At 50.9% G+C, this 12,387-nt stretch overlaps 1 protein-coding gene across 3 annotated transcripts in view; it reads left to right on the top strand.

The window, feature by feature from the left end:
* Dnai1 (dynein axonemal intermediate chain 1) overlaps positions 1–12,387 on the top strand; it is a 67,645-nt gene that overhangs the window by 51,574 nt on the left and 3,684 nt on the right. For 2 of the 3 annotated variants that reach the window (XM_034502484.2, XM_076935155.1), the window contains exons 13-18: positions 2,665–2,912; positions 7,360–7,449; positions 7,564–7,651; positions 8,187–8,266; positions 9,844–9,992; positions 10,103–10,202. In XM_034502484.2, coding sequence (XP_034358375.1) covers positions 2,665–2,912; positions 7,360–7,449; positions 7,564–7,651; positions 8,187–8,266; positions 9,844–9,992; positions 10,103–10,202 — 755 coding nt within the window. Of the gene's footprint in view, positions 1–2,664; positions 2,913–7,359; positions 7,450–7,563; positions 7,652–8,186; positions 8,267–9,843; positions 9,993–10,102; positions 10,203–11,657; positions 11,964–12,387 lie in introns of those variants that run through there. The other variant, XM_076935154.1, reaches the window with a different exon arrangement.

Raw genomic sequence — 12,387 nt, 5'->3', positions numbered from 1 at the left:
GCCAAGCCATCTGGACAGCCCAGCGATGGCTGTCTCTGACCTTGCAGGGTGAACTAGGAGCAAAAGGGTGGGAGGTGGAGAGACAGTTAGGGTCTCAGGGTCTGCTTGATGAACAAAGGGAGCTGGAGTGACCAGTCTCAGCCCTTCTGAGTAGCAATGGCCTTGGGCAGCTCTAGGCCTCTTCCCCTGGAGAATTAACCTGTGGGGCCCACCTAGGAGCTCACAATGGAGGTACTGCCAGCTCCCCCCCCCCCCCAGGCAGACACCCTTACTGTGGCTTTGGCCTCAGGGTGTTGTGGGATATCTACCAGAGAAGATTGCTCGGACTTGGGTTTAAGCCAGTAGAAAGTCTTTCTTAGCCAGCTGGTGATTACTCTGGGTGTTCAGGATCCCAGTGTGGCCTTTCTCAGGCTGACCTTTTAAGCACAAAAACTATATTCTAGGCTGACATACTTCAGTTACAAGAACAGTTAGCCAGAAGCAGAACCACATTAGACACTTTCCCAGGACTGTGGATTTTGATGGATTAAGCCTTTGCTTTCATTTTGGCTGGTGGTGCTGTCTCTGTGCTGACTTAATTGTCTCTGTGCTTTATGACCTGAATGGTACTTCCATCATGGAGTCAGGTGTGCTAAGGTCTGGGCCCTGTTACAGAAGGACTTTTTGGTTTCCAAGCTAACTTTCCCTAGGACAGAAACACTTTTCTTCCTAAACCACAGTGCTACTGGGCAGTAGTGGTACACACTTTTAATACCAGCACTCAGGAAACAGAGACAGGCGGGTCTCTGAATTTGAGGCCAGCCCAGTCTACAGAGTGAGTTCCAGACCAACCAGGGCTACACAGAGAAACTCTGTCTTGAAAAACCAAAACCAAACCAAAACAACCGAGCCACAGTGCCCCCCTTCATGGCTCAGGATGGATCCTAGAGATTTCCACCATCAATGCAGCTCTTCCTTGCATGCATGCAGGGAACCCACAGAGCATTCCTGAGCAGAGTCACAGAACTCGTGAGGATTAGTCTCCGCAAAGGAAGGTGGGCTTTTCCATAGGCCTGGTCTTTGCAGAATCTCTGGAGTGGCAATAACTGGAGTGTGCTTGGTAGTAGCTGAGGTCATGCCGTGAGTCCAAGGACCATGGGAGATGTTAGAACTAAGACGGGGAGAAATGACTTACCCACACTAGTCAGGTTGGCCTTGCTTTCCCAGTTTCCCCCACACCACTGCACACCTCAGGACGGGCTACTTTGTGGACATGGCAGGGTCTGCAGCCTAGAGGAGGCTAGAGGAGGAAACCCAGAACAGGGGAAGTGAAAAGGCCAAAGTCTGCCCTGGGATAAGACGCACAAGATGCGTTGGTCTGCCTGCTACAGTTCCAGCTCTGGCTCCAAGATTTGAGCTTGGGAAGACTGAGAGGTCTGGACTGGCAGCAAGAGAAGTGGACATAAGGGCCAGGTCTACATGCTGCTCAATGGTTGTGTATCAGGATAGTCACTACGAATGGAGGGAACGACATGGAGTGGGCGGGAAGAGGACCTTTACCGAGCACTCCGTGGTTCATCACCGAGATGTGCACTGGGGCTGAGTGGGCTGAGTGGAACTGTTTAGCTAGAGACTTCCAGATATTGGAGGTCTGCTGAGAGCCCTGGCACAGCTGCTTTGGGGGAACTGTGGGGTAAAATCATGAGGAGATGCTTCCAGATGACTGCCATGGGCTGACCACAGACAACAGCATGTCATTGTTTTGTGCTGGAGACTGAAACCTGGGCTTTGTGTCCTCCTCCCCCTCTTCTCCTCCTCCTCCTCTTCTCCCTTCTCTTCCCCCTCCTATTTGTCTTCCTGTCCCTCCTCCCTCTCTTCCCTTTCCTTCTTCTTTCCCCTCCTTCTAGTCTTCTTCCTCCCCCTCCTCCCCTTCTTCTGTTCTTCTTTTTTTCCTTTCTCCTATCCCCTCTCCCTCCTTCCTTTCATCCTCCTCTTCCTCCTTCTTTTCCTCCTTCCCTTCTCTCTTCCTTCCCATCCTCTTCCTCCTTCTTCACTCTTCCTTCTCCTTTCTTTTTTCTTCTTTAATTTTTGAGACAGGGTCTAAACTAAATTCTCAGGCTGGCCTTGAACCTGCAATCCTCCTGTCTCAGCCCCTGAGAGGTTGGGATTACAGGCCTACATTGTCTAACCAGGTTTGGTTAAACAATAGCTCACTAACTCAAGCTTAATTCCTGTCCTTGGCTGAGGATTTTGTGAAGAACATGGGCATTTAGGTATGCATTGTATTGCAGCCTGCCTCTACACTATCTAAATCCCTGCAGAGAGGGTACCAAACCTCCCCAAACCCACTCACATTCTTAAAATAACCACTGTCTGAGCTTGCATCCCCTTGTTCTGTGCCCCAGAGAGAACAGAGAGTGAATGTAGCTCAGACTGGCCCAGTCACCTGGACATTAGAAGGCAGGGTCAAATTTACACTTTCATTTCATAGTCAGAGGATGAAGTGCCCGAGAGGCATCCCACACTCTCTCACAGGCCCAGCCAGGTGACAGAGGAGGGTTCATGTAGGGTCCAGGAACTTTACAGAGAAGGAGACCCTACTCACCTGCTGGGGCACAGGCAAGGGGGCTCCCGTGGCAGGACAGATGGCCCCTCAGCTGCATCCCTGTTGTCTTCCCTGGGTAGACGACTTCATGAAGCAGAGCCGGGGCATGCTGCTGCTCTACAGCATGAAGAACCCCAGCTTTCCTGAGTACATGTTCAGCAGTGAGAGTGGCATCATGTGTCTGGACATGCACGTGGACCACCCCTACCTCGTGGTCGTGGGCTATTATGACGGCAATGTGGCCATCTACAACCTCAAGAAGCCCCACTCACAGCCCTGCTTCCGCAGCACCTCCAAGTCTGGCAAGCACACGGACCCTGTATGGCAGGTCAGCCTGGGCCCTGTGGGGAGAGCATGTGGGCTCAGGAGCCGTGAAGGAGGGACCTTGGGGCGGAGAAAAGGACAAACAAGGGGCTGGGAAAGTGCTGCATATGAGGCCCAGGAGCTGGATATGAGAAGAACAAAGGGGAGACTTGGGAGTCAACAGTTCTTCATGAGCTGGAAGTCGGCTGCCCATAAGCTCTGTCAGGGAGATCTTAGCTGTCTGCCAAGACTCACCAGTATTTCAGTACCAAGACCACCAATACTTCAGTGGCCATAGCTGGACGCTTTCTGGACCTCTGGTTCAGTTCCTTATCTATAAGGTTTCTGGACCCCACAGGGATCCTCCTCTGTCACCTGAGAAAGATTTGGGGATGTTCCCAGATAGGAATAGCACTGCTTGTTGGATACCTCTGGATAAGGCTGAAGAGTCTGGGAGACAGTCTGTTCTTGAGCCTCTTGTAGTGCCATCTCTAGACAGGCTTCAGGTCATCCATCCCGCGGTGTCCCAAAGGTGCCCTGCCTCTTTAAGCTACACATGACTCTCACGGGCAGGTCTGAGAGTCTAAAGTTGGATTTCTGCCCCAAGTTGCCCCAAAGCTCTGGGTTCATCGGGCAGTTCTTAGGGCTGTCTTGTCTTCTGTCCTTGTGCCCTGGCAATCTTCAGGCAGGAGTTTTGGGCCCAGCTCTTCTGTCTTTTGCCTCATGCACTGGATATATGCGCTCCAGACAGGCCTGAGCAGAGAGTAGACTTCCCAGGCCCAGGGGCGTGGTGACCTCTCAGCTTCAGCTCTTACCCTCGGGAAGATGGTGTCAGAGAGCCAAGCCCTGGGTTACATGCCCTCCTATCGCATGTTCTACAGTGTGGGGCCCAGAGGTTCTGTCTATCCGAGAGTCCACCTCCCAACTCATTACCTTCAGGCACATGGAACTCTCTAGATATTAAGACGATGATGTCACCGAAGGCTTTAGAGGCCTGACTCTGCTTCGCCAGCCTGGATAGCCCAAGGCCAACAACTGTGAACTGCCCCGGTTGACCTGATCTCCCTCCTCAAACCCAGGATCGTGGAAGAGGTCCAGGGCAAGTGCCCTCTTCATACTCTGCCCTGCTCTCTAAATCAAACTGCAGGGTGAGTCGTGGAGAGTACTGCCATTTACCTGCTCCTCTGTCTAGTCAGGCAGTCATGGCACATAACCTAGGAAGGACCCATCTGCCGTCATCCACTCACTTCCCCTCAGCGCCTCCATTACACATCCATTCATTAGCTCCTGGTTGCTCTCCTGGTTGCTGTTCAGGCTTAAGAGCTTCACCTTTTGAGTTCTTGGTGTGAGACAACCATAGCCACAGGCTGACCAGGGCAGGGCCCACTGCTAAGTGCTAAAGTGCAAGTGTACATAGAGGGAAGCATTATCCTGGGTGGGGACTAAAGGCAGGAGGCCAGGGCTTGCTAGAGCAGTGTTTCTCAACCTGTGGGTCACGATCCCTTTGACAAACCTTTATCTCCAAAATTTTTTGCATTACCATTCATCACAGTAGCAAAATTACAGTTATAAAGTGGCAAGAAAATTAATTTTATGGTTGAGGGGGTCACTACAACATGAGGGTCACTACATTAGGAAAACTGAGAACTACTGTTCCAGAGAAAGTAACCTCTGACCTAGATTTTATTTTATTTTAATTTTTGAGACAGGGACTCTATGCACAGCCCTGGCTGTCCTGGAACTTGTTCTGTAGACCAGGCTGACCTCGAACTCAGAGATCTGCCTGCCTCTGTTTCCTGAGTGCTGGTGTATGCCACCACTGCCTTGCCCAGCTCCTGGTCTGGATTTTACAGGATGTCACTGTGACAAATGGAGTCACTGTTCAACAATAAAGGGCTTCAAGCAGAGTGGCCCACTGGGAGCTGTACCTCATTCTGAGCAAGTGTGAAAGGGGGAAGGGAGAAGACCCAAGGAAAGGACAGGTACCCAGTTGGGAGAATGCTTAGCTCGGGCATTGCAGGTCAGAGGTTAATACAAAAGTACAGTATATCAAAAAGACATGAGAGCAGAGCTGTTCTGGTAAAATTAGGGCCTTGCTTACTTAAGGGTCCCCTGTTGTCACTTCTGCTGTCTCCTATGGTACCTTATCAGGGTTCCTAAGACGTCCTATGTCCTATGAACACAGTTTGAAAGTCATAGCCTAATTATCCGAGGATTTGGGTGGGGGTGTAACAGTCATTATAGTATTTTGGAAAGACCCTCTGCCTCAGCATGAGAGTTTTGAAGGCTGAGAAAGGGCAGAGGCAGTGGAGATGGACATAGAATGGAGAACTGTAGGGACACAGACATCAAATAGACATGGGAAAGGGAAGCACCATGTTGCCTGGGTTTGGGTGCCCTGTGGGGCATCAATAAATGTGGGAAATGACAGGGAGGAACATGTTGGGCCAGAGGTTAATAGGAAAAGCAGAGGGATAGCTCCTGCAGTGTGCTATTGAGAGCCTGGAGCTTTAAGACGAGACAAGAGGGTTCAATGTGATGTCCAAGCCCTCAGAACCTTGGTCCTTCCTAAAGGATCTGTGCCCTGTGCATCTGGACTTCAGATGCCAGGCTGGGGCAGAGTCTGTTGTGCTGGCCTTGGGAAACCATGGAAGGCTGTGGAGCCAGGGCTCTAAAATGGCTCATGTCCTCCTATATAGCACAGGCTCCTTCCCCAGGTGGACCACAAGGGTGCCTAAGATCAGGCTCTCCTGTGAAGCCTTAACCAGCAACAGTCTGTGACCTGTGACCGCACAGTTCTAGAAAGACAAGAGGAAAGTATAAGCAGAGACTGGGTGCTCTATCCTAATCAAATGAGGCCCAAGAGAAAGAAGTAGTGCAGTGTTCCCCGCTGCTCCCTGGGTCCTCACACACTGGGCATGAGGCTGCTAAGTGGGGTGTGAAATACAATTTCCATGAGTGCTGGCGTCTGCTCATTAAACACTTCCCTTTGCAGCTCCCCTGCGCCTCTTACAGCCTGGCCTTTGACACCTTTGTCCCCTCCCCCCTTTAAAGAGACCATGTTTGCACAGAAGGGGAAGTAGTCTCCAGATCCATCCTTATTGTGCCTTACAGCCTCTGCAAAGTTCTGGCCTCCCAGTGAAAGCACAAAAGAACCCGCTACCAAAACAAGCTGGCAGGACTCAGCCTCCTGCAGCAGCTCCAGTCAGATTCACCAGGCCTAGGGACTGGATGGAGAGAGACAACTACTTCTCTCCCCACCACCCCGCAACCGCCCTCCTCCCCAACAGCCATGGTGACAGCTGTGGTTACAGGCAACAGCAGTTACAGGCAACAGGCCTAGGTTCTTGGCCTCCCTCTCTGGACCTCAGCTTGTGACAGAGGGAGGAGACTGGACAGGGGTCCCAGCATGGGGGGTCTGGAGGGAGTCAGAGGATGGAAAGCTCTGGGCACCCAGCCCCACCCCAGCTTTCTCAGGGACTTGGCTTGGCCAAGCCTCCACATCTGGCAACAGAAACTTGAGCCTCAAGCGTGTCATCTTCATAAGACAACAGCTCTGTCTCCAAAACACTTTCCCATATGTTTGCTTCCAGCCCGAGAAGACGGGTGGGGCAGGGTAATTAACCCGGATTTGCAGATGGAGAAACTCAGCTCAAATCTGGGATTTGGGAGCAAGATTCTGGGAGCAGGAGCTAGTGCTGGTTTGAAGGTGGGAGCAAAGGAGACTTTCAAGGGAAAGGCCAAGCCCAGAAGAGGGGATTGACTCCCCTCCCTCACACACCTCCCATTAAGCAGGGAACAGGCCCCACAGCAGCCTGCAGCCCACCTTCCTAGGATGATGTTAATAATAAGGATGCTAGCTAGCAAGAGTTTTTGTTTGTTTTGAGACAGGACCTTGCTGTTTAGGCCAGACTGGTCTAGAACTCACGATCCTCCTGTCCCCGTCTTCTGGAAGCTTTGAGTTTCCCAGATGCCATCACCATACCTGAAGTATTTATCACCATACCTGGCCCCATTAGCTACTATTTTTTGTAACATAATGTGCAGTGTTCTGAAGATTTTACATATGGCATATCATTTACTTCTCACAATACACCTATGGCTTCCATTTTATAAGTGAAAGGGCTAGTTGTGGGGCTCTGACCTTTCCAGACTATGGCTGTGTGGAGAGGTTGAACCCAGAACAAGAACTTCTTCCCACAACTAGACCTCTAGAACCCAACTCAGGGAGAAATTGAGTACCTCCTGCCAAAACCGCATCTTAGGGCAATGCTGTCTGACTGCTACGGTGTCCCCAGGGTGAAAACAGAGCTGGATGAAGTGAGATGGGAAGGTCTCACCACGGAACTCTGGGACATGGGCTCCCAGAACTTGCACCTGAGCCCCGGTGGGTACATGGGGAGCCCCATCTACAGCCGTAACTCAACAAACACCCTAACAGAGTTCCAAAACTGTGGCTTGGGATGTTTCAGGTCAAATGGCAGAAGGATGACATGGACCACAACCTTAACTTCTTTTCTGTGTCATCCGATGGCAGGATTGTGTCATGGACCCTTGTCAAGGTGCCTGTTTCCCAGAAAGGGTCATGGAATGGTGAGTGGGAAGTGGGAGGAGCTAAATGGCGAAAAGCTATTGAACTAATCCAGTCCTACATCTCTCCATCCCTCTGCCTGCAGAGCGAGCTGGTTCACATTGATGTTATCAAGCTGAAGGTTGAAGGCAGCACTACAGAAATCCCTGAGGGGTTGCAGTTGCACACTGTAGGTAGGAGCCCCACTCTTCACATCCCCAACCTAACAAGACCCCAGGATCAGTAACTGTGGCAATTCTGGAGACAGGAAAGCCCAGTCCTATGGGCTGAGCCCTTGACCATCGGCACATCCCTATTCAGGCAGACCCTGCTCTGGTTTATGCTAATCAGGTGCTGCTATGCAGATCCATCCCTGTTTATGCAGCTCTAAGCCCTGTTTACCCAGATCCTGTCCCTGTTTACTCAGTCCCTACCCTGTTTATGCAGACTCTATCCCTGTTTGCACAGACCATGTCCCTGTTTGCAGACCCCCATCCCTGTTTACTGTGACCCCGACCCTGTTTAACTCAATTCCTGCCTTGTTTACCCAGGCCTCCATTCCTGTCTGCAGCATCCTAACAGCCGAGGGCAAGCAAGCCCGAGGTCCAGTTTCTGTTTTCCTGGCCTGAGCCCAGCCCTCACAGCGGCCCAGTTCTATTTGTCCAACACTGAGCTGGGTGGGAGGCTCCCTCTGAGAACCAGCCTAAGTCTGTCCCCTCTTCTTCCAAGGCTGTGGCACTGCCTTTGACTTCCACAAAGAGATCGACTACATGTTCCTAGTGGGCACAGAAGAGGGGAAAATCTACAAGGTGAGGCAGCACTGCCTGCCCTATCAGCTCCTCACGGGGCCACTTGGACCTAAGCACCCTGGGAGGTTATAGCAAATATAACAAATCCTATGCTGACGATATCTAGTGTTCACGGTCCTGCACACCTTTCGTGGGGTGGGCAGTGGGGAGGAAAGAATGCATTTTTTAAAAGTCTTAAAAATTGATGTATGTGTGTGTGGGCGTGGGCGTGCATACGTGCGTGCGTGCGTGCGTGCGTGCGTGCGTGCGTGCGTGCGTGTGTGTGTGTGTGTGTGTGTGTGTGTTAGGTGTATGGGCACACTTATGTCACACTGTGCCTGTGGAGGTCAAAGGACAACTTCATGGAGTTGCTGGGGCTCTAACTTAGATCTTCAGGCTCGGTGGCAAGCACTTCTAGCCACTGGGCCATCCTGAAGGCTCAGAAGAGAGGCTTCCCTGATTCAAATATTTTTAACTATTTATTTATTTAATGGTGATGTGGGGGGGCACATACATGCCACAGCACATACATATACGTGAGTAGATAGAGCTTGTAGGCTTTTTCCAAGGGTTAAGTTCAGGTCATCAGGCTTAGCGGCAGGGACCTTTACCAGCCGAGCTATCTCACCAGCCCAAGAATGCATGTCTTGGTCTGCTTGGGTTTCAGGAAGAGGCCTACAATCAGAAAGAGGTGATGGAGAATCTAGAGAGTGGTTTGAACCAGTCTCTTCCCCTTTCCTAAGATGCAGGCATGGGGTTAGGGGCTTGGGGGAGCTAGGACATTCTGGGCCGACTTCCCGGAGGAGATCTGAACTTGAGCTGGGCTTTGAAGGCCAGGTATCAAGCAGCTTGATCTCTGAATAGGAAGTGGATAGCTGCTGGCAGGACACAGCCCTCACAGCCAGTCTCAGTGTTAGTAGGTGAGCATCCCTCTGAACCTCCATCGGCCAGAAATAGCTTTGCTGTGAGCTTTTCTTAGGCTCAGAGATTCAGAATGTTAATTACAGACAGCCTCCCGGGAGCCCCAGAGGCCCAGCCAGAGTTGGTCTGAATGCAAAAGAGGTCCCCACCCCCTCTCCACCCCTCCCAGTGGCAGCAGGAGAAAGGCACGGGAAGGAAAGGCTGGTCATTCTGTCTCCTGAAGGGAGGGAGAGAGGCTTGCTGGCCAAGGCAGACACTAAATGGGAAATCTGGAGATCCTGGCTCTGCACCTGCTCTTACCTGTACAAGGTGGGGTGCCGCTTACTCTGGTATGGATGATGTCCGGGCTGCAGTGAACCCATAGCAATGTCTACCCACTGGCTTTGGCATGGACAACAGTTAGGCTGTGCTACATGTTTGCCCAGTGCTTGAGACCCACTCTGCCTTGGAGAGAGAAGCCACTTTCTTACTCAGTCACTTCCCTTCACCCCCCAAGAGGGCTCCATGCCCAGCCTGAACCCTAGTCCTAAAGTGCTTCCTCTCCCTTCTGGAATTGAGGGGCAGATGGACAGAGGCTCAGGTGCTGATCCTCCAGGGCTTCTAGGGAAAGGCTGCTGATGGCTTCTCTCTGTTGACCCCAACCTTCCTTAACCATCCATCCTTTATCCCCACCGTAGTGCTCCAAGTCCTACTCCAGCCAGTTCTTGGACACCTATGATGCTCACAACATGGCAGTAGACGCTGTGTTATGGAACCCATACCACACCAAGGTCTTCATGTCCTGCAGCTCTGACTGGACAGTGAAGATCTGGGATCACACCATCAAGTGAGGGGCCTGTCTTGGCCCTGCCCTGCCCTGCCCTACCCCATGCCCTCCCCTCAGCTCTGACACTATGAACCCTTCGTGTTATGGGCTTGCCTCTTCTGCTCCCGCAGGACCCCCATGTTCATTTATGATCTGAACTCAGCTGTGGGTGACGTGGCCTGGGCACCATACTCTTCCACTGTGTTTGCAGCAGTCACCACGGACGGGAAGGTGAGTAGTCCTTTTCTCACCCTGCTGAGCTCCCACAGAGACAAAGAGGTATCTCAGCGTCTCCGTCCTAGAGAGCCCACCACATGCCACCCCAGGTCAGTACTAGATATGGGCTGTAGGATTATGTATTTCAGGGCCAGGTTATTCGAGGAAGTGTTGAGGAATCCTTCATCACAGGGGCTTCAAGGAAGCATCAGGAGAGTTCACCTTGAGGAACAGAGCCTCTGGGGAAATGAGGTGTCATCCAGAAGGTGTCTTCCTTGAGGTCTCTGGGGAGAGGATTACAGGATGCCTAGCCTGTGGGCAAGTCACTGGTCTGTAAGGTAGTGAAGCTGTCACCTCCAGCAGTGTCCATGCTGGTTCTGAGGAGCTTGAGTAGAGAGAGATAGAGCCACCTTTTTGTAGGAATGTTCTTAAGTGCAGCCTTGTTTTCTTCATGGTATTTGATATAACCTGAAAAGTGCCTGCAGTCCCAAGAAAATAATACAGCAATTCAGTCATGCCAGCCAGCCCCCTGTTTCCTGAACACATTACTGAGGGCCAGCCATGATGCTCAGTTCCAGGCTAGAATCTGCTGATTACAGAGCTTACACTACAGTGGAGAAGATTAAACAAAAACAAAAACAAACAAACAAAAACAAGCAAACAAACAAACCAGGCATCAACTTCCCACATATTAGAGCAGAGGATGGAAACTGGGCAGTGTCAGGGTGTGAGTGCTTACAGCAGCGTCACTCAGAACGGCCAAGCAACAAAAGAAGCCGGTGTGCATCACGGCATGAACAGCAAACAGAATGCAGTATATATGCCGAAGGAACAGTCGGCAGATAAGGAACATATGACAACATAGACGGACATGGAAAGCTCACACTAAGTAAAATAGGCCAGCCACAAAAGAATAAAATATGGGAAGTCCAAACAGATTTGACCAGCATGCTTCATGTGAAGACAAGTCCATAGAGATGCAGAGTAGATTTGTGTTTGTCCCAGAACGGTTGAAGAAAAAAAAAATGTGAGTGAGTGTTAACAAGTGCAGAGCTTGTCCTGTGGGTGAAGAAAACACCTTAAAATTCACTGTGATAATGGTTTGGTAAGTGAATATGCTTAAAACCAAGAAGTGTCTCCTTGCAGCTAAATGGATGAACCTCACATCATGTGAATTATATCCCAATAAAGCTGGTATAGCAAACAGAGAAAGCCGGGCTTGATAGTAAATGTCTGTGCCTATAATCCCAGCATTCCGAAGGCAGAGGTTCAAAAGTTTGAAAGGAGTCTGGATTACATAGCAGTGCCAGCAGGCCAGACTGAGCTGTATAGCGAGACCGGAGGGTGGGTGGGATAGCTTGTGGGGATGCTGGTGTTTCTTGGGAAAGGCTTCTTTGAAGAAGTGAAACTCAGACTGAGAGCCGAATGGCAAACACCAGCCTTTACCTTGTTTTTTTTTTTTTTTTGAAGACAGGGTCTCTCTATTATGTACTCCTGCCTGTTCTCTTACAAGCTGGCCTTCATCTCACAGAGATCCATCTGCCTCTGCCTCCTGTGTGCTGGAATCAAAGGTGTGTGCCCTTTGCTAGCCCTGCAGGACTCATTCTGAGGATGAGGTGGGGAAGCCGTCCACACTGAGGCAACAGGACAGCAATGCTCTGACGTGGGGATGAGCTCATCAGGCTTAGGAACTGGGCAGTACGCCTGGGGCAGTGTGAACAAAGGGGAGAGAGCTGAAGATGGGATGCAGACACAGGAAAGCATGTGGAATCTGGCTCCAAGGAGACTGGGAGGAACTGTTTAAGGCAAGCCTGGGTAGTAGAAGCAGAAAGACTCGGTCGCTGTGGCAGCAGGAGCCGATAGTGATTTGGACTCCGGGTGAGGCAAAGATAGTATTCAACATTTACTGGGCACTTAGGCATCAAACTCAGAGTATTGAACTGCACGTGGGTAATCTTGTTCTTCTTCTTGGGCACCACTGGCTGGTTGCAGATAGCTTCATATTTGTTGACCGTTAAGTCAAACACATGGGCCTACAGAGAGCTTGGTGTATTTCTTAGCAGGGATAAACCACTGACTCTTGTTACTTATGAGCAAGTTAGCTTCCAAGTCGTCATTTATAAAATAGGGACGGCAATCGAGCCACAGTGTGGAGTGGTTGTGAGGGGTATAATCAGATGATCCCACCTTGTAACACTCC

The sequence above is a fragment of the Arvicanthis niloticus genome, chromosome 5, assembly GCF_011762505.2.
Source record: "Arvicanthis niloticus isolate mArvNil1 chromosome 5, mArvNil1.pat.X, whole genome shotgun sequence".
Lineage (NCBI taxonomy): Eukaryota > Metazoa > Chordata > Mammalia > Rodentia > Muridae > Arvicanthis > Arvicanthis niloticus.
This window is presented reverse-complemented; position numbering and strand designations above follow the sequence as displayed.